General features: G+C 46.3%; 2 protein-coding genes across 2 annotated transcripts; both read left to right on the forward strand.

The window, feature by feature from the left end:
- Window positions 1-510: 510 nt before the first annotated feature.
- Window positions 511-13,780, forward strand: dctn2 (dynactin 2 (p50)). Its single transcript, XM_080548219.1, has 14 exons — window positions 511-684; window positions 1,692-1,760; window positions 6,151-6,247; window positions 6,390-6,451; window positions 6,607-6,705; window positions 7,381-7,541; window positions 8,002-8,152; window positions 8,642-8,707; window positions 8,985-9,023; window positions 9,418-9,495; window positions 9,709-9,780; window positions 10,117-10,219; window positions 10,952-11,043; window positions 13,000-13,780. The coding sequence occupies exons 1-14, from the start codon at window positions 649-651 to the stop codon at window positions 13,084-13,086; spliced, it is 1,212 nt and encodes a 403-aa protein (XP_080404345.1). The 5' UTR covers window positions 511-648; the 3' UTR covers window positions 13,087-13,780.
- Window positions 13,781-18,550: 4,770 nt separating this feature from the next.
- On the forward strand, window positions 18,551-22,078 carry ddit3 (DNA-damage-inducible transcript 3). The gene is made up of 4 exons (XM_080548736.1): window positions 18,551-18,590; window positions 20,307-20,372; window positions 20,772-20,980; window positions 21,240-22,078. Exons 3-4 carry the CDS (start codon window positions 20,825-20,827, stop codon window positions 21,999-22,001), a joined length of 918 nt encoding a protein of 305 aa, XP_080404862.1. The 5' UTR covers window positions 18,551-18,590; window positions 20,307-20,372; window positions 20,772-20,824; the 3' UTR covers window positions 22,002-22,078.
- Window positions 22,079-22,089: the final 11 nt, after the last annotated feature.

Raw genomic sequence — 22,089 nt, forward strand, 5'->3', positions numbered from 1 at the left:
GTTATAAGTCATTAAGTTTACAATGCTGTCCCAACTGTCTAACCCTTGTTTAGAAACAGATATTTGGGCTTTTGGCTCCTTTAAATCATTTTTGTGAGTCAGGTCAACTAGATTTAGAAATGTCAAGTTTTAATCCATTAAATTTGTCTAATCTAAACCTCATTAAATCATTTTCGGCTAATCGCGTCTCTGCAAGTGTCGCGAGACTGCGAGCCTCGAGTTGCCACAGTGTCACAGGACAATCGAACTGTCAAAACATAGGCTGTGTTCGAAATGGCATACTAGCATACTGCATACTAGCATACTCAATGAGTAGTTGCATACTGCATACTAAATTCATAATAAGTATGCCAATACCAGCCGACCGAAAATCTAGTATACATTTCTTGCATACTCAAATTTCACATACTCTACAGTGTGAACGCACTGCATACTAAAAATCTACGTCATATCTAGTATGAGTAGTATGCTAGTATGCCATTCCGAACACAGCCACAGAGAACACAACCAGCCCAGCTACCGGCTGAAACATCCGTCTCCTGGCTTCACAACATCCAGTTCCTCTTCCACATCTTCCAACGCTATTTCAGCCTCTTCTTGTCATATCTACTGGTTTGTTTCTCCATCCGCCAGCCTCGTACGTCAACCATGGCTGACCCCAAATACGCCAACCTGCCAGGAATTGTAAGTAGCTAACGTTAGCTTAGCATAGCTACCGGTCAACCAGAGTGTGTCAGCGAACATAGACAACAGCCAGCTGACTGGATGACACCTAGCTAACTGTGTTCTGTGGTTAGCATAGAGCTAGCTAACTGTGTTCTGTGGTTAGCATAGAGCTAGCTAACTGTGTTCTGTGGTTAGCATAGAGCTAGCTAACTGTGTTCTGGGGTTAGCATAGAGCTAGCTAACTGTGTTCTGGGGTTAGCATAGAGCTAGCTAACTGTGTTCTGGGGTTAGCATAGAGCTAGCTACATGTTCACAGACAGAGACAGAGAAGGAAAGCTTTGCCAGGCTAGCTAGCTAACCGTTAGCTGCTCAGTTAGCTAGTCTAGTTGGCCTGCTACAGTACAGCTCTGTCCTGGGGAGTGTTGCATTAGCCACACCATAGCGGATCCAGTTGCTCTTCCATCCAGCTAGCTGTAGCTATCCTATGGCTGTCTATCTTATCCAGGCTTGGGATTTGGAGTCACATTGAATTGAATGGGGCGTTGGCCGGTGTTGAATGATCCGTCTGGTTTAGCTAAAGCAGTCTAGGCCTGCTGCTACACACTGTGTGTATATATATATATATATATATATATATATATATATATATATATATATATTATATATATATATTATATATAGACAATGCACGATGAATAAAGCACAGGGATGTGTCTGTTGTTGTTGTTGTTGTTGCTTTTGTTCAAACGGCTGTACACTGGTCAACATAGACTTAGTAAATACTGTCATACTCTTAGCTACATTACAGAGTCAAACTCAGTAAGGTAGCTAATGTCATGACAAGTACCAGTAAGTAAGCCTTGAGAACCGATGGTTCTGGAGCCTAATGGCCCTTAGGGCAGGAGCCTCCTGTTTCCGTAGCGTGAGGCGGCACCCCCTGGACATGACAAGCTATTATGAATTGTGTATGGAGAGAATATTAATATCATGTTTGCGTTAACGTGACTTCAATATGTTCCCCTTAGGCCTCTAACGAGCCTGATGTGTACGAGACCAGTGATCTGCCAGAGGATGACCAGGCACAGTTTGAGTCGGTGAGTGAGTGAAGAGAGTGAAGACGTGGAGAGTCGAGTCCAATGTCGAAAGTCTTCCTTGATTCCTTTGCGTCCTCTCTCTCCCCACCTCCTTCTCAAAACCACGACGGAGATGAAGGTATGAAGGGGGAAACCCCAAAACGTTCTCCTCCGACGAGGTCTGAGAGGGAGGCGAGGATAAAGGACACGAGGACTCAAGGAAAGACTTTTGAGATTTGGCGTAGGTGTTAATTTCAGTAGTAGGGACGGGTTCACACGCCGAGGCAGTCACTGGTGCCTTGACAAAGGACAATATATTTGGGGTTTTGGGGTTTTCCTTTCGTCCTCAATAAAGTTTTCCCACAGGTATGTATGCTCATGCTTGTGGGATTAACACAAGAGAACACTGAATTTGCGGGTGGAATGTAAAATGAGGGATTTAAGAAACTCATTTCACAGATTAAGTTTATAATTATCCACTTGAGATAATAACTTAAGTACCCTACATTTCCTCCTTTGTGGTGTTACTCTGTTTGGATGTCTGTATGTGTAGCGTAGTCCCCCTAGACCAGAGGTTCTCAACCCTCCTCAACGCCCCCCAGCTGCTCCACATATTTGATCTGTTCCACCACCAGCACACCTGATTCAACTGATCAAGTATAAAGCAATTATGGTTTGTACTTGATCAGTTGAATCAGGTGAGCTGGTGGTGGAACAGATCAAACATGTGGAGCGGCTGGGGGTCCCCGAGGAGAGGGTTGAGAACCACTGCCCTATACGCATGTTACCAAGAGAGGATGTGTGTTCACTGTTCAGCTGTAGGCCAAGTAGAAACCTATAAACCTATATTTCTAATATCTAGGCCTATGACACAATGACACATCCGTAGATTTGACATTTCGAATGTTTCATCTGTTAGAAAATGGCAGACAGACCCCCAAACTCCTAGTCCTGGTGTCTTGTCTGTCGCTGATGTGCTTGAACCTCACGTTCTCCTCTCCTCTCTGGAGTGACCACAGCGTGCTCCAGAGATGCCATGTCTGCTATTGAACATTCATCTTGACTGACTCACACCAAACCTAATAGCATTTTCCCTCCCGTGTCCCACACCCCCCTACCCCACCCCACCCCACCCCTCCCACCGTCCTTGTTTTGACTCCTCCTCCTCCTCCTCCTCCTCCTCCTCCCCACCCCTCCTGGGACGCTAGTTTGTGCAAGTAAGAGGTTATTTTTCTCTAAGTGCATTGGTGGAGTATTTGCATGGGTTGTACTACCCCCCCCCCCTCCTCCCCCCCTTCCCCATTCCTCTTCTGATTGGGATGAAATGACAATAGATGTGATGTGCTCTGTGAATCAAGCATAAATTACATTGTGTTTGTTGTTTTATTGTTTTGATGTGCAAGTGATGGATCCCTTGTTTGTCCTATATTGCTACGTGCTTTATCCCAAATCTCAAAGGGTTTATGATCACTTCTGGAGGGGATGGTGTTATCTGTTGATACGTATTTAGATTCCTTCATTAAAATCAAAGACAGTCAGAGGATATTCAATCGTGTGTGTGTGTGTGTGTGCGTGTGTGTGCGTGTGCGTGCGTACGTGTGTGCGTGTGCGTGTGCGTGTGTGTGTGTGTGTGTTCGTGCAGTCTGTCTATAAAAGTTCTGTATGTGTGTGTCAACTGTATGTGTGTTTCTCTAACATCCCTTCCCTCCATTTCTAGCTTCATATGTTCTAACAGTAGTATCTAACTAACTAACTAACTAACTATCTTCACTAGTAGGTCTATCAACACTAGGTTTAGTCCAGCAACACACACGTTAGAATGGGACGGCATGTTATCACTCTCACAGTTCCTTAATAAATGGATGGCAATGTGCATTTAACAGCACCGTGTTAGCCTCTGTTTTCTTCTCAACCCCTATGTATTAAAAATAAATAAACAATCTTCCTAACCATCTCATTCTGATTCTGGTGCTCAGCGTCAGAAACATCTCTTCCTCCTCCAGTCTCCTCTCCTCTCCTCCTTCCCTTTCTGCATAATGCTACAAGACAGACTAACACCGCTAAAGTATTAGAGGGTGACCCGCGGTTGAATGAAGGGCATCTGGTCACACACACGCACACAGCATTTAGAATCTTTCGTGCGTCTTATGCCTCAGTGTATGACGTCAACAGACTAATGCTAAGGCAATGCTGTTGAGGATGTAGAAGGAACTCCCCCCGGGGGGGGGTGGGGGTGGGGGGGGGTGAGGAGGGCCAGCAGACAGAGGACTGTGTGGGACTGTGAATGTCCCCAGTGAGACTCAGAACACTGGGCTTTTCTTATCGCTCCCTGCTGGCTACTGCTGCTGTTGTGCATGGCATGTGATAACCACATTAATCTGTGTTTCTTTCTCTCTCTCTCTCTCTTTTTCTCTCTCTCTCTCCCTCCCTATTTCTCCTCCCTTTTTTTCTCTCTAACTCTCTTTGGGAACCCAAGGAGCTGGTAAGAGCCTCATTGACTGACTGACTGACTCCCCCCTCCTAACATCTGTTTATCGGTCTGTGTTTGCACGCAATGTCTGTCTGTCTGTGAGGCCGTCGGCCTCTGTCTGTCTCTGTGTTTGTGTGTGTGTCTGTCTCTTTGTCCATCCATCCATCCATCCATCCCTCCTCCGTATGTCTGTATCGGTGGTGTCCCATCCGTTCCTCTTCAGTTCCTTCCAAACTGATCATGAGGAGCTCTAGGCATGTTGATCTCATTCTCATCCTTGTGGCCCGAGCCCGGAAGTTCTGTCGTGACATTCCCGGGTCCGCAAATCAAATCGGATCCTCCTCCAATGTGCAGACGGAATTACAGTGCTCGCTGAGAGTACGCATCCACTTCATTAGGAAACTTGTCTTCATCGTCTCATTTCATTTAAAAAGCGATTCAAGTGCTGTTATTCCTGTTTCACGGGACAATAAGGAGAACAAAGGACGTGGAGGATAATTTGATGTTAGGGGGAATCGGCAGCATATGGCAGTATCCTCAAGACTCTGTAAAGTGTTTGTCTGTTGCCTGCTGGAGTCATAAATCAAAAACCGTCCCTCTAGATTAATTGTGTTTGCCAACCTGAATACCAATTCAGTTCTGTGTGTGGGTTGGTGTCATCCTCCTCCTCCTCCTCCTCCTGTGTGTTTGAGCGAGGCTGAGCTGGGGTGTCCGTTGATTGGGCTCTCACATGGGCTCCCCTCTCTGTCGCACTGACCCTCCACCTTGCCGTCAGGTGGTCTAGACGTCTGTCTGTCTGTCTGTCTGTCTGTCTCTCAGGCGATTCCTTCCCAGATCATTTTCAGTCAGTCAGTGTGACAGAGATGACTCATTGAGAGAGAGAGCGTCTGAAAAATCACTGTCACCGTCAATCTACAAATCATATTTTCCTCTGGGTTGATTTAGATCCATGTGCATCCCTCTTCATTCCCAGTGTGCCGTCAGTCCAGAGGGAGGCTGAATAAAGCCTGTGCTCTGTCCTTCATAGATGCTAAATGCTAAGTAGGGTGCTTGGGACGACCCGACTGACGTCACCCCCATTGAAGATGAAATTTAAAACGGTTACGGTGGTCAGAGTTAACACTAGAACAGCCATGGGTGGGGTCATTTGACCCTGTGAGTAAAACATTGTTTATATCTTTGCACTCGATAATATTTCAGGACCCTCCTTTCATGACTTTTCTGAGATATGTGCGTTCTACCACCCAGTATCCTTAGATTTTCAAAATCACATCAGGATAAGTTAGTATGAAGCTATTTTGCAAGGTGGCCAACTAGTGGTCATTGTAAATAGCAGCTTCCCATTGTAAAGACTATGGTCATTTGGTCTATGGTCAACGTTTGCAGGAAAAGTGCTATACAAATAAAAGTTATTATTATTATTATTTGACCCCCGCGGCTATAGTAGGTAAAAAAGGCACGGCTGTTCTAGTGTTAAGGTTAGGGCTAGGTTAGGGCTAGGTTAGGGCTAGGTTAGGGCAAGGGTTATGGTGGTTAGAGGTAAGGGTAGGGTCGTCCTAAGGATCCTTGTTAGGGGTCTAGTGTAGGGGTCGTCCCAAGGGTCCCACTTAGTGTCCGCCGTTGAGAGATGCCTCATACTGTAGTGTTCATGGTGTGTGTGTTAGGGTGACCAGATGTCCCGCTTTGCGCGGCCACGGGGCCAGTGTCCAATGTGAACACTGTTTCCTGATAGGCTGAAGACGTTCCATAGAATCTGGACGTCCTGCTGGAACTGAACACGTCGGCGCTCGGTTGCGGCGCTTTGTTGCAGATGGACACTGGCCCCGTGGCCGCGCAAAGCGGGACATCTGGTCACCCTAGTGTGTGTGTGTGTGCGTGTGCGTGTGCGTGCGCTTATTAACCCTTTCTTCCTGCTTTTTTCTTCCTGCCCTCACCTGACAGGAGGAGCTGTGCAGTGACAGTGTGGAGCGCATCGTGGTGAACCCCAACGCCGCCTACGACAAGTTCAAGGACAAGCGCGTCAGCACCAAAGGGCTCGGTGAGTACCGACCGACGTCTGTGTTTTCAGACACTTCGTGAAAAAGCGCAAATCATCTGGAAGATTCTGAATTTCTCCCTTTATCCTACTCTTGTCTCCCGTGCGTTCCGTGCGTGTGCGTGCGTGCGTGCGTGTGTTTCAGACTTCTCAGACCGCATCAGTAAGATCAAAAGAGTGGGCTATGAGTCGGGAGAGTATGAAATCGTAAGTAGACCATACTCTTGAATTTCATAGTGACCATTGTGCCTTTGTATCTTGTATCTGTGCTAACAGGTGTTCCTCCCTCCCTCTCTGTCTGTCTGTCTGTCTGTCTGTCTGTCTGTCTGTCTGTCTGTCTGTCTGTCTCTTCTCTCTGTCAGCTGGCGGAGGGCTGTGGGGTGAAGGAGACCCCCCAGCAGAAGTACCAGAGGCTGGTCAATGAGATCCAGGAGCTCAGTCAGGAGGTGGAGACTATCCAGGTCAGAGAGACACACACACACACCCAACACAAATAAGCGCTGAATTTACTGAGGAACATCATAACACATAACACTTTTTTTTTCAAAAAAGATGATCAAAGAGTACATTTATCATTACTAAATGATATGGTTTCATTCGCCACGTAGATTGTTTGGGGAGAGCCCTGTGGCGCATCAAATCTGGTGGAAACCCCCTATTCGGTTGTTAAGTCTGACGTCAAACGTGACGTTTAGCAATTTCCGGGTCCAAACCAGAAATTCCCTGCACCATAGTACCAGTGTACTACAGCGGTAGAATGACAGTTCAATCGTTTTTTAGACTCTATCTATTCATACAACAAGGGATACAGCACTTTCCCGTTTTTCCCATATTTGTCAGTGTCTTTGAGCCTCGGAAAAGCACTATACAAATATAATGAATTATTATTATTACTGAGGCATTTCGAAGACAGCGCCTCAGCCAACTTTGGACCCGGAAACACGTCACGACTTAACAACCGAATAGCTCACACTTCACAGGACTATCACATGCTTTTACATCCACCAGAATGGATTGGAAAGTGTGGTGAGCGGGTGTACACCTGAGGCAGAATAGGGCGAGGGAGGTGAAACCATGTTGTCTGTGCTCACAACCTCCAGTATGATGATGGCCCTCTCCCCCCCCCCCCTCCCCAGGCGACCACCCGGGACAGCAGTGCGGAGGAGAGGCTGACCCCGGTGGTGCTGGCCCAGCAGGCCGCCCAGCTCAAACAGCAGCTGGTGTCTGCTCATCTGGACTCCCTCCTGGGGCCCCAGGCGCACATCAACCTGGCCGACCCCGACGGAGCTCTGGCCAAGTGAGGAGGGACGGAGGGAAGGATGGAGAGAGAGAGGGAGGGAGGGAAGGATGGAGAGAGGGAGAGAGGGAGGGAGGGAGGGAGGGAAGGATGGAGGGAGGGAGGGACGTAGGGAAGGATGGAGGGGGGGAGGGACGTAGGGAAGGATGGAGGGGGGGAGGGACGTAGGGAAGGATGGAGGGGGGGAGGGACGTAGGGAAGGATGGAGGGGGGGAGGGACGTAGGGAAGGATGGAGGGAGGGAGGGAGGGAAAGAGAGGGAGGGAGGGACGTAGGGAAGGATGGAGGGAGGGAGGGAGGGAAAGAGCGGGAGGGGAGGGTTTGACATATGGACTAAAAACAATGAAATTCCGTCTGAAAATGTAAAATTAGACATTAAATGTTTGATGCCGACATGGACGACAGTGTTCTTATTAGCAGTCTTAGCAGTGTTCTCTCTTTCTCTCCCCCCCCTCCCCCAGACGTCTGCTGACCCAGCTGGAGACTGCGCGGGGGGGTCGTGGGTCAGGGGAGGGCAAGCCCCCGGCCGCAGCAGCCAAGGGCCCCGACGGAGTGGTCATGTACGAGCTGCACAGCCGACCGGAGCAGGAGAAGTTCACTGAGAACGCCAAGGTAAGAGGAGTGTGTGTGTGTGTGTGTGAGAGTGTGTGTGTGTGTGTGTCTCTGTGTCTGTGTCTGTCTCTCTGTCTGTGTGTCTCTGTGTGTGTGTCTGTGTCTGTGTCTGTGTCTGTGTGTGTCTGTGTGTGTCTCTGTCTCTGTGTGTGTCTCTGTGTGTCTCTGTCTCTGTGTGTCTCTGTGTGTCTCTGTCTCTGTGTGTCTCTGTCTCTGTGTGTGTGTCTCTGTCTCTGTCTCTGTGTGTGTCTGTCTCTGTGTGTGTCTGTCTCTGTGTGTGTGTCTGTGTGTGTCTCTGTGTGTGTCTGTCTCTGTGTGTCTCTGTCTCTGTGTGTGTGTCTCTGTCTCTGTCTCTGTGTGTGTGTCTCTGTCTCTGTGTCTCTGTCTCTGTCTCTGTGTGTGTCTGTCTCTGTGTGTGTCTGTCTCTGTGTGTGTGTCTCTGTCTCTGAGTCTGTGTTCTCTCAGACCAGTGTGTATTCCTCTGTGCAGATGGCAGAGCTGGAGAAGCGTCTTGCGGAGCTGGAGACGGCCGTGGGCTCAGGCTCAGACAAACAGGTGCTGCACCAGCCTACTCTCACATGTACAACACACACACTGGCACCTTCTACCACTGAGGCTGTATGTATGCAGGGTTCTAATACAACACACACACTGGCACCTTCTACCACTGAGGCTGTATGTATGCAGGGTTCTAATACAACACACACACTGGCACCTTCTACCACTGAGGCTGTATGTATGCAGGGTTCTAATACAACACACACACTGGCACCTTCTACCACTGAGGCTGTATGTATGCAGGGTTCTAATACCGTGTGTGTTTGAACGGCAGGGTCCGCTGAATGCTGGGGTCCAGGGAGGCAGTCTGATGGTGAGTAGCTTCTCTCCAAGTGGGAATCCAAACCAGTCAGTTAGCCCCGATGCCCTTATTCTCTGTGTGTGTGAGTGTGTGTGTGTGTGTGTGTGTGTGTGTGTGTGTGTGTTCGTGCAGTCTGTCTATAAAAGTTCTGTATGTGTGTCAACTGTATGTGTGTGTGTAACGTTAGTCAGTTATCCATGTCTCATCCCTAATTGTGCGTTCGTGCGCGCGCGTGTGTGTGCGTGTGCGTGAGAGAGTGTGAGAGAGTGTGAGAGAGTGTGAGAGAGTGTGAGAGAGTGTGAGTGTGAGTGTGAGTGTGAGTGTGAGTGTGAGTGTGCGTGTGTGTGTGACGTTAGTCAGTCAGTTATCCGTGACTCATCCCTAGTTGTGTGTGTGTGTGTGTCAGGACACCATGGAGCTGCTGCAGGCCCGGGTCAGCGCTCTGGACTCAGCCACTCTGGACCAGGTGGAGGCCAGGCTGCAGGTAGGCAACACCCAGGCTGCAGGTCACATACCCTGTATGAGTGAGTGTGAGTGTGAGTGTGAGTGTGAGTGTGAGTGTGAGTGTGAGTGTGAGTGTGAGTGTGTGTGTGTGTGTGTGTGTGTGTGTGTGACTGAGATATACAACGATTAGTAAAAGTAGAAGACGTTATTTGTCCATAATGTTTGTGCTTTCCCTCTGCGTCCTTCCTCTCAGAGCGTCCTCGGGAAGATGAACGAGATCGCCAAGCACAAGGCCGCCATCGAGGACGCCGATACGCAGAACAAGGTAGCGAACCATCTGGATTTACCGAAGGGATATATATCTGTTTGTCTGAAGTGCATCATGAAGCATATTCTCCGAGCTATTGTCCCCGAGTGTCGGACGATTTATTCTGTCAGCGACAGATTGACTATAAAACAGCTCCTGACGTGATGAACCCCCCGGAGTCAGCGATCACGCCCGTGTGATTTCCCCTGTGCCGTGTTTGTACGCCCCCCCGCGGAGCTCAGGGATACAGACAACACAACGCCGCCGCCGTGACGGTCATGAAGCCACGCTCACCACCCCCCCCCCCTCCCCTCTCACAGAGTTCACTAACACCGTGGGTGTGTGTTTCCTCAGGTATCACAGCTGTATGACACGGTGCAGAAGTGGGACTCCATGGCGACCTCTCTCCCTCACGTGGTGCAGAGGCTCATTGCCGTCAAGGAGCTGCACGAGCAAGGTGTGTGTGTGTGTGTGTGTGTGTGTGTGTGTGTGTGTGCGTGCGTGCGCTGGGTTACATTTGTACATTCTTTTCCAAATTAATTGTCTCAGACGCTCTCACCCAGAGCAACTTACAATACTGTAAGTACGTTGGCCTAAAGTAAGTGACACAGCTAAATGCCTCAACAATCAGCGTAAGTAATACTTAGAGAAACACAATTGTTATTAAGTTATTATCTACTGCTCAGAGTTAGAGGCCATTGCATTCACAATGGGGGATTTGTGAAAGCAGTAGAAAAAACGAATTAAAGTCTATTCAATTGAATTTCCATATATTGAGTAAATTAGAATTAGGAATATGATAATTATCTCTGAGTGACAATGGTTTTAATAGGATATGCATAATTCATCTCTTGAGAGGTAATTTATCATCCCCCCCAAAAATGTAAATAATCATCTAGCTCCAAGTCTGCTGAGTTCTACTCTCCCAGAGTTCTATGCACCTCTGTGATGCCCTGTCTGTCTGTCTGTCTGTCTGTCTGTCTGTCTTTCTCCCCCCCCCCACTGTCTCTATCTCTGTTTCTATCTCTTTCTTTCTCTCTCTTTCTTTCTCTCTCTTTCTTTCTTTCTTTCCCTCTTGCTCTTGCTCCCCCCCACCCACTGTCTCTATCTCTCTTTCTCTCTCTTTCTTTCTTTCTCTTTCTTTCTTTCTTTCCCTCTTGCTCTTGCTCCCCCCCCCACTGTCTCTCAGCCATGCAGTTTGGCCAGCTGCTGACTCACCTGGACACCACCCAGCAGATGATCAACAACTCCCTGAAGGACAACGGCACTCTGCTGTCTCAGGTACGCTCCTCCTCCTCCTGACACTCTGCTGTCTCAGGTGCGCTCCCAACGCCGTCATCTCACCTCCGTCACACTCTACATAGAAGGGCTGAGAGAACAGACACGCGTGTTTGAGACCGTTCCTCATTCTAGGGATGCACCGATCGATCGGCCAGCAATCAGAATAGGCCGCTATTCAGTAAAGATATGAGATCGGGGGAAATCCGATAATGCTTTCTAGTCGCCGATCACGACAACCGATCAATGGCGCAAACAGCATGAGCCAATTCAATGTCGCGTGGTCACTAACCTAAACGAGCCACTCTCGCATGCGTGTTAAACCAAACTGTCGGCGGTGTGGAAGTACTATTATAAAGCGTGTGAGACAGATGTCAGACGAAGAAGACAAAGGCAGAGAAACGCCCGCTAACACAAACTACTATAGAGACCCACGAGTAGAACTCAGCGCATTATTCCGAAAGAAAAGGAGCATGTCACACTCAGAGATAAGGTCTGAAACATGCTCAAATCAATGCAAGACGCAGGATTACCACGTCTGGGATGTCTGGCAAACTGGTCAGCTGGCTGCCCACGGTGGAGTGCTGTCACAGCGCAGCATATGTGATGTAATATGCTGCGGAGACGCATCGTGGGCAGCTTCAAGCGTTCTGCCCTAGCATATTGTAGACTGCAGAATGTACAGACTCAACTCGGCCAGCCTATCCAAAGGTTTGTGGAGATTTTTTTAAAAGGCTCTTAACATTTAGGTCTAAGGCCTTGCTTTATCGGATGTTCTAAATGGTAAATGTCTCTTCTACACTCATTTTCGTGCTTTTTTTATTAGCCTATTAGTATTAGGCTATTATTTGATCGATATCGGCAGTATGTCGCAGATATTGCTCATAGATTATCGGTGATCGAAGGCCCCGCGGTGGTGTAGCGGTCTACGCACTGGCCACTAGTGCATGCTGCCCACCGGGGCCGGGGTTCGTATCCCGGCTCGCCAGATCCAGATATGGCCGAGGCACACGGGAAGCGGCATATTGGCCGGCCGCTTCCGAGGGCGGTATAGGAGTATTTCTGGACTAGGATCCGTCGCGCAACACCGCCCCCTGGGCGCCGGAATAACGGTACTGGGCTCGAGGAGCCAGTCAGCCTAGTCTGCCTGGCGGCCTCTTCTGGGACTGCCGGCCACGGGGTCGTGCGGCGGATCCTATGCAATAGGCAGGGGATAATTGGATGCTAAGTTGGGTTAAATTGGCTACCAAATTGGGTGAAAAAGGGATAAAATCTGAAGAAAAAATAGAAAATATTTAAAAAAAAGATTATCGGTGATCGGTATCAGTGGCAAAAACCGGCATCGGGGCATCCCTAGTCTACAGTCGTGGATGGGGGTCACAGTCGTGGATGAGACAAGTATGGACAAGACCCTCTGTGACCCTGTGTGTCCACACACCATTCTGTCGTCTCCACCGAGGCCTTGCTGTCCTGTTAGAACATAGACGCAGTCCGCCCCTTTTCTATTCCCTCAGCAGGCATGCATCTCTAAATCCATGTCTCGCTACAGAATCCTGTAGAATCCTTTGAGTCTGATGTGAAAGCCAGCCTCCCCCCCCCCCTTCCCCTGCTGTTTGGAGATTGCCTCTGCGGTAGTCTCTAGCCATCCGTACCAGTTAATGCGGTAATGTCTCGAAGAAAATGCATCACGTAGGAAGAAAATAAATCCAGGGAAGATTACCTACACATATTTTCCAGAGAAATAATGAGTTTGGGTTGAGGTGGGCGTTCAGAATGAAATGGAGGAATGATAGCCGGGTACGCTGTGTCCGCCGCGCACATGCCTTATGTTCCATCTCTAGGACACGGAAGCCAATTGTTGATTGGATGGTTATCTTGGAGCATACATTAGGGAATGTGTGTAAGGCAACACATCTGACCTGGTTGACTCCCCCTCCCCTCCCTCCTCTCGTCCCCCAGGTGCAGACGACCATGAAGGAGAACCTGCTGTCTGTGGAGGAGAACTTTGGTGCCCTGGACCAGAGGATGAAGAAGCTCTCCAAATAAACGCAGTGTTTTTCTGTTTAGTTTTTTTACATCTGGATAGTGGAGGAGAAAGGAGGAATAAAAGAGGGAGGGAGGGAGTGGTGGAGGATGTTTTTCCCTGAGCTTCCTTTCTCTGTCTCTGCCTCCACCTCTGCCAAGCGGAATGTTTGAAAGATGGAAAAACCTGTGACGGAGACCAACTGTTCTTGTCTATTCTCTCCCAGTCGCTCTTATTGAATCTTTTATTTGATATCAACTGAAATGCAATTAGCCCAACGTATACATACACCACTTATTCACCTTCCCTTCTGTGCTTGATGGGTTTTAGACTGAATGATTCTAAATGAAAATGTAATATTCAATCCCATTTCCCTTTGAACCTCACACACACACGTGTGTAGTAATGTCCTGTTGGTGGCTCACGATGTGTTACTCAAAAGGTGATGTTTGTCATGTTTGAGGGAGGACATGTTTCTATAAATGCACACAAAAAACTGAACAAAGGGTCCACCATCTTACTGGTAAAGAGGAGCACCTGTGTGTTGGGGTCCAGTCATGAAGGGAGGCTTGTAAATACGCCTGTGTACCTTAAATGTTTCATGTTCAGTTGCTTGTAACTATTATGACAGACGAAATGCCGCAGACAAACTTTTATCTGCTTTGTCATTGCCTACAATGGACTGTATTGTACATCTATGGTGATGGAAACTGAATAAAACATGCTTTAAACTTTTAAGACTTTTTTATGTCCAAAGAGAGAGAACAATCATGAATCATGGGTTTGAGCAAGAATGTAATCTGTTAAATATCAAATCTATCCTCATAGACTCATTAACACTACAGTTCACAATCTTACAAATATTAATTTGGCAAGTGTAACAATGGGAAATAGGGAAAAATACTTCAATAAATATTATATTATAAAAACAATTTTTTAAAAAGACCACAAAATAATAGTAGTAGTAAACTGTACATTAGAAAAATAAATATTAAAATTAAAAAATATGACAAGCATGATTGCTCTCTGCTTAAATCGTCGGTAACCTGAGCCTAAACTGATAAGACTCTTTGGGAAACCCACCCCTCTTGATGTCTCCCCGCAGCACAATAAAGGCATGACTACTGCACAGGGATGGTCAATGTCAGGATTCCAATAGTTGGTGCTGATTTCAGAATCAGAATCAGAAGACTTTTATTGCCATGACATGTAAACATGTTTGGAATTTGGTTTGGTACCATGGAGCACGGTTTACAGAAGGACAGGTGCAAGACAGGACAAGACAGTGCAAACCAACATCAAAGTGCAAGAGTCATAATTAATATAAATATAAAGTGCAGAGATCAAGTGTCAAGTGTTCATATTCTACACACTCTTGGCCAAACAACAGTGAAAATGAAATCCAAGTAGAGAACGTACGGTAGGGATGATGAAATGTTAGCAATGGCACCACATGGCCGTTAGAGGGCAGTATAGACCTTTATAAGTTTGTTACATGAGCTTCGACATGCAATGTCGGCCTACCATTGCCAGCTAGACTCAGTTCAAGTCACAGCACAATGCATTGAGTTACACCCTTAGTTCGACTGTACTTTGACAATCCACCATTCAAGGAAGCCCTGATAAGACCCTGATGAACATAGAGAAACAATAATTTATCTGGAGTATCGTGTTACTTTCTTCACATTATAGGATACAACACATAGCTTATGGCATTGGTGTGAGCAGTTACAGTACATTGCAAACACAGTAGGCCAGTAGAGAAGTTAAAAATGGTCTCTTCAGAAAGTGAACATGGTCTTTTGTTATGAGTTTATCTACTGGACTAGTATATAACTAACCCAGTATAGACACAGAGAGGTGAGTGTCTCTAATATGGCTCAGTGATATGATGATCATGTCGTGTGTATGTGTGTGTGTGTGTGTGTGTGTGTGTGTGTGTGTGTGTGTGTAACGTTAGTCAGTTATCCATGTCTCATCCCTAACTGTGTGTGTGTGTGTGTGTGTGTGTGTGTGTGTGTGTGTGTGTGTGTATGTGTGTGTGTGTGTGTGTACACGTGTGTGTGTGTGTATGTGTGTGTGTGTGTGTGTGTGTGTGTGTAACGTTAGTCAGTTATCCATGTCTCATCCCTAACTGTGTGTGTGTGTGTGTGTGTGTGTGTGTGTGTGCGTGTGTGTGTGTGTGTGTGTGTGTGTGTGTGTGTGTGTGTGTACGCGTGTGCGGTAAGATGACAGCGCTGGTGTTGATGATGTAGTCAAGTTACAAAGTTACATCAGGTAATCGGTCGTGTCAGTCCCACACAGACACAGTCCCACTCCTACTGGTGACTCTGTCTGGCTGCCCAGAGACAGGCTGGTTAGAGGGAGGAGGAGCAAGAGGACTGGGGGGGGTGCGGGGGGTCACTGATGTAGGGAGTAGCTGTCCATGGTCCTGGATGGGGATGGGGAGCAGTTTCTCTGTAACTTCCCTAAGCACAGGTGAGCATGTTTCCACCTGGTAATGTTGTGGAGGGTCTGTTTGGCCATAGAGCAGACTGAGTCTGAGAGGCTGGATGTGGCAGAGGGTTTGAATTGAACATTCTGCCGTACATGAGTGACAGGGAGGGATGCTGCTGCTGCCTGGAGCCTCCTATAGTGAACCCTGAAACAATGACTTAGGACCAGTCCGTCAGGGGGGGTAAAAAAACAAAGAGCAATAAAATTAGGTTTTATTGGGACCTAGGTTTTATTGGGTTTTATTGGGAAGTCCTACAGAAAGGACTTTAATTTGGAGAAACTCCTGCCCAGCTCAGCATCAGGATGACTTTATTCAGACCCCGAGAATTGACCCCGTAACTTGTGTTCGGCCGAGGTTCTGCCATGCAGGTTCCAGAGATTCTGGACTGTGCCAAACGGTGGAGTTACCTTTTCCTTTCAAGCATGCGCATTAGCTGAGGGACGATCTTGGAAAATCCATCCCTATAATGCACCTGGTAGAGGCACTGTTCCATCACTAAACACATCCTCCTTCAGTCTAATATTTTCCATGCGCTTATCCCTCTGCATTCCCTATAATTATCTTTAATATATCCTTCCAAAACAATTAATTTTTGTAGTCCTCGTGTCGAACTACCCACTACCAAAATATATCCAAGCACTTCTATTTGGCAGGCTGAATAGGCATTTAATAAGCAATATTTTATGACGGGGCAGGTGTAAATAGGACAGGTGCAGTGGTAAGGTAACGAACCAAGCATCATATATGCGACATGTTTTCACCTTGGGTCTTAAATTGTGTTATTGTGTTCCAGACAAGTATATTCTCATCATATTAATGCTAAACAGGAACATATATTAGCCTACTATTTCATAAACAGTGGGAAATACTTTTTATGTACTTATTTGTTTGGCTGTCTCGCATATTTCACACCTCTCATATCCCAATAATCAGACTAACTACAGTGTAGGCTACATTTAAGTAATTCTACTAAATATTAGGATTAACTTCTAAACCGTATCTATTCGTTTAGATAGAACATTTATTTGAATTGTTATCTGTAGCTAAACATCCCTGGGAAAAATATATGGTCAAATACGTGGCAGTAAATTCAGGGAACACACTGAGCCCAAGGTCTCTTTGTCCTGTATTGTCCTGTATAAGCCCAGTCCTCTCTGGACAGAAACACACATATACTAACATAAAAGGATCAAGGGGGTCAAACGGCTACAGTTAAATATGTAGTTCATATTGTTTGTGTCTTACAATCAAAGATCATTCAAAATCCACATCTTTTTTTCCTTCCAAGTATTTTTATTCAAAAGTTACACAATACAATATGTTGATTTTCATTATTATTTTTTACACATTTCTGCCCACCCCCCCACCCAACCCCAAACATTTCAAAATCCACATCTGACATGAATAAAAGATAGTAAACACCATCCAGCCCAAGCCAACACGAGGGCTGCAGAGGGCATGGCTGATGCTTAATAATGGATCCAATACCCATCACACGACGGGACTCAATAAACATTTAGACAGAGAAAGTCTAACTACTCAGCAACAGCCACTCTCGTCGTGACGCGTTAACGGGTCTCCTCCAGGCTGTAACCCTGGTCCTAGAGACAGGAGTTGAGCTTTCTATTCGCTACTCAAGCGTGCATCCCACTTGTGCTGTTGCTAGGCTGTACTAAACTGTGCGTGTTGCACCATGCATTAAAAACACTTGTCTATCTGGCTGAGTTTGGGAGTAAGACAATAGTTTTCCAAAAGACTAAATAATAATGTCATAGGATGTTACAATGTAAGTTATAATCATTTCCCCCCCTATTTATGATGAGAATTTAAAAAAAAGATGGGTTGACGTGCGGGCAAATTAGAAAGTTGAGAGGTGAAATATAACATCGTCAATTATTGTCCCGATTATTCTCATATCTTTACAGCTTTTATTTTCTTCTTAATGTTCGATACTTTACAATAACATGAATAAGGCAGCCACAGAGCAGAGTAGGGGAACGGCGCTATAGCACCGGGGAACACGCCCCGCTCAGAGGCGCTCTAACGGGAATAACATTGTTACACAGAGGTACTATGGAATGTCTGGATATCCCAACACAGAGACACGTCTTTAATAAAACACAGATAACAAACGAGATAAAACACAATAAATTGCCTATATTTGGAAGAATAAAAAACAGTCTAAATAAAACGTTTAATTGTTGCATTCTGCTCTTTGTTGAAACTAAACTGCCTGGGAAAAACACCAGGTCAATGAGTTCAAAGCGACCTGATACAATTCATTAAACAATCCCTCGGTCATCCCAAATAAGACACTAAATAAATAAAGGTCTACAAATAAAGAGGGGAAATTTAATAGGATAATTAAAAATCAAGCAATTATTGGATTTAAATAACAAATAAACAGGTTAATTATAGAAGCCTGGATATATTTATACTGATATATTTTAACAAAAACAAAAATGGTGTAATGTAGGCAAGCTTGTCTTAGGACATTGTAAGATATTCTTGCATAAGTATATTTTTAGATTTTTTTTGTTAGAGCCGAAAGCTGTTAAATAAAACATGCTCTGATTCCGCTGGTGTTATCTCTGAGTAGAAATGTGTTGCCAGGGGTTGCATCATCCCTTTCATGTGACTCCCTCCGCCCCAGAACGTCCTGGCCGACTTATGACTGCATCACATCTACACAGACAGACAACCAGCACAGCCTCCTCGGGCCCGCCTTCACTTTAGAAGACGCACACCCATTGGATGTCACCAAGCAAAATAATTTACCAGTCTGTTTCTGATTGGTCTATCCATACGCCAGTGTCTTGGTCATAGCTAATGGTCTCTGGTTAGGTTAGTCCCAGAGAGTTCGGTTGGCCGGTACCGTATATAAGGCGCACCGGGAGTTTCCGAAAAATCACATTCAGTGACTTCTACTGAACAATGGTTAACATGAGCTATCACCAATCTCTAAAACTCAAATATATACACACTCCGAACCCGAGACAGTCGAAAAGGCGAAATAATAAAAGAAAAAGGGTAAGTGCATATCATTTTCCTGGCATTTTCTTAATAGTTTGTGGTTTTTAAGTGTTTTTTAAGACATAAGATGATCGTTCTAATTTTGGCAGCCCTTCATCATGGCTTTGCTTTTGGAAAAAGAATGTGCATCGTTTGGCAACTTTCCTCCATCTGTTTGGAGAGAACAGAGAACAGTTGGCGTGATCAATCATAACCCTAAGTCATAACTGGACTTCCATACGTTGTGACGTCACGGGCTCTTCTAGAAGTTTGGAGAAGCTCTGACAGCCCAGCTGTCACCCCGGGTCAGACGTGGGCCAACTTTCTTTAAACAAATAAAATAATAATAATAATAATAGTAATAGCCGATTGTTTTAATTGTAACTCGTTGTAGGGCTTAAATGAATCCGTTGACACATGAACATCTTGGTAGATATTAGCATACAGGCCTATTTGTTGTCTAACTTTAGGCTCTACGTTAAAAATACCAACAGAACATGTTTAGTGTTGGCAGACATGGTAGAGGAGTTGTGGCACATGGATCTATTTGGAGTGGATACTTTCTAAAACACCTGGGTTTAAGAGGCAACATTGTCACGATATTATGTTTTCAGACAGTCGTTTGACGATTATTAACAATGTAACTTTAACCCGCTTAGTTCTGATGTTATTTCCCCTGATACATTGTTACATTTCCCTCTAAACCAAGCTTATTTGCTACATTAAACAAGTGGTGTTCCCTTCCCAGTCTGCTGGGAGACATGTTGAAGTGTCCGTTGTACTTCTGTCTGTCCTGTCCTTCTGTCCTGGACTTTGCTTCCATGACGTAATCGTCTTGGCTGATGGAGAGCATGAAGCCACATCCGAGGGGGAAAAAGCATTTGAGAAAGATTTCATAATTTTCAGTTTTCTGAAATAATCTTAAATGTTGCTTACAACCAAATGCAGATCCATGATGTCCCTCTTCAAAGCATTCAATAAGACCGTTACCCGTCTAACTGCTGGCTGTTACTTCTCTGATCATTGAAAGTGTTTCCTGTGTAGCTTATACAACAATGTTTGCCTATTTTAACTTTCTATATTCAATGTTAACGTCATGTTGGATTGTTTTCCCCTCGACATGTTTATTTTAGATTAGAAAGCACTGAAAAACAAAAGCACTGACAAACAAAGGCTATTTCAGCTGATTTGTTTTTCTGTCAACATGTCACCAAGGAACTTGACAGTGAATTTGAAGGAGGACAGTTTTGATTTGTTATGCGTTATTTAAACTAGTAATGGCTTTTAAGATGATGGGCGGATGATAAAATGTTAAAATGTATTGTTTTATTTTCTTCCGCAAATTGAGTTGAAGGATGTCTTGAGGATCGAGAGCAGCAGGGGGCGCTCTAGAGCAGATCATACGCCTTTGTTTACATCAGAATCTAGGACCTGATTTTTGTTTGAGATATTTCGAAAATTATTATCTGATCTGAACATATTATGTCAGCTACAGGGCAACAGTTATCATTTGCGTCAGCTGAACCACATGGACATCTAATTATTGAACACAAACACAATATTAATACTGAATGTTCCCAGTTATGGTTCCTGCAGTAGTTTATGACCGACCTACCTTTCTGTAAACACACATCATCAATTCATGTGTCCATCTGTAATGTCAAATCGTTCACACATCATGAAATTGGTGTTGTTCACATGGCAATGATTAATTTAATGCTTTCTTTTTTCTAGATTTGTTGGGGTAATTTATCACCGACAACAAATTGCCAGACTTGATTAAAAAGGGACTTTTAAAAGGTGAATTATTTTCTCTCTCTCTTTGACTTCTAAGCTGTTCTGAATGTTGAATGTTAGGTTTATGTGTCCCATTGAACCCATCAACACTGTTTATTTCTCATATTTCAGCCTGATACTGTTTTATTATTACCAACTACTTCACATCGTGATGTTTTCACCATCGCATTATCATTGAATTACTGCAGTACTGCCAAATGTCCACATAGTGTCACTGTCCTACCATTACACATAAAAAGTGAATGTCATACAAAATATAGAATTTACCCTACTTTGCTGAGTTGTTTTTTTTGCCGTCACCACGACGAGAAACAAGAAAGGCCAGTGTGAACACTGTGGCTGTACTACGACGAGTTCCGTCTCAACTAAACGCTGCTGCTGTTGTTGTTCCCGCCACTCTAGGTCCTGTGTGTACCGTGTGGAAGGATATCTGTGCGTTGCGACTGAGTGGTGATATGACTGCGGAGTGGCTGCACCTGCCCCCACCGTACCCCCCCAGTGTGGGGCCGTTGTGTGGTGCAGAGTTGGAGGCGTGGTATGAGGACCTGCAGGATATACTGGGCTCTGACGCGGGCGGGGCCAAGCTGACGCGCGCCCCTCCTTGCACCGAGGTCAGTGGGAGACATCGATAAGTGTCTTTTTTTCTGAACTTATTGTCGTCTTTCGATCAGCCCTTTCTCACGGCATCAGTTGTCTAAATGATGATTCGGACTGACGTTCCGCATTCCTACAGGTTCTTTAAAAACCGTTGTCATTTTTAACTGAATTCGCATTTTTTTCTCAACAGTATAAACCATTGGGATTGATAAATAGGACATTGTGATTTATTCTCTCTCTCTCTCCCCCCCCCCCCCCCCCTTTTTTTTCTAGAAGGAACCAGAGTTCCTGGACGTTCTGGAGAGCTGTTCTCTGACGTGGCTGACGGATGGCCAGGCGTGGGGCGAGGGAGGGGTCCAGAGGGTGACGGAGGAGGTTCCCACCCCCACCCACACCCAGCTAGTCCCCCACCCGCACCACCACGGCTCCACCACCTGCCTGAGCCCCCCGCTGGCCGAGGAGAGGGCGGCAGACCGGGAGCGAGGGAGGGACGGAGAAGGGTCAGGGGGAGGAGGAGACCTGCTTCCCCCGGAGTTCTTTGAGCTCTTAAGTGAGGGAGGGGTGGGCATGGTGGAGACAGGGGGGGTCATGGTCAGTAGTAGTTACCACCATCATCATCATCCTCACGCGCAGCCTGCGTCTCCCTCCGCCAGCGAGGAAGAGGAGCCGTGTGTGCCCGGCTCGCCCTCCTGCTCCTCCTCCGCCTCTCAGTCCCCCTCTCGCAACACCTGCTCTCCTCCGCCTTCTCCCGTCTCCTCTCCCTCCGTCTTCTCCTCTCGGCTCGGCAAGCGCAAGCGGAGCAGCGAGAGGGAGAGAGGGAGCGCTCTGTCCTCCTTCTCCTCCTCTGGCAGCTCCCGGTCGTCCTCCTCGTCGGCCAAGAAGAGCAGGAGAGAGAGGGAGCAGGAGAACGAGAAGAAGGTGCAGGAGCTGACAGACCAGAACGAGCGGCTGAAGGCGGAGATCGAGCGGCTGGGAGAGGAGGTGCAGAACACACGCAGGGCGCTGATAGAGAGGCTAGTGAACACCAGGAAATGAAGGGAAAGAGAGCAGAGTAGTACAGGGAAAAGCAGGTCATAAAGAATTTGAATTCCAGCCGGTTAAGGGAGGGAAGGGTGATTGTTGG

Source organism: Nansenia antarctica, assembly GCF_963989245.1.
Source record: "Nansenia antarctica genome assembly, chromosome: 18".
NCBI lineage: Eukaryota > Metazoa > Chordata > Actinopteri > Argentiniformes > Microstomatidae > Nansenia > Nansenia antarctica.

Coding starts and splice junctions, on each gene's coding strand:
- ddit3 (XM_080548736.1), top strand. CDS start 20,825: ATGACTGCGGAGTGGCTGCACCTGCCCCCACCGTACCCCCCCAGTGTG. Junction 20,981..21,239: donor GCGCCCCTCCTTGCACCGAG/GTCAGTGGGAGA, acceptor TTTTTTTTCTAG/AAGGAACCAGAGTTCCTGGA.
- dctn2 (XM_080548219.1), top strand. CDS start 649: ATGGCTGACCCCAAATACGCCAACCTGCCAGGAATT. Junction 8,708..8,984: donor GCTCAGGCTCAGACAAACAG/GTGCTGCACCAG, acceptor TTTGAACGGCAG/GGTCCGCTGAATGCTGGGGT. Junction 9,024..9,417: donor TCCAGGGAGGCAGTCTGATG/GTGAGTAGCTTC, acceptor TGTGTGTGTCAG/GACACCATGGAGCTGCTGCA.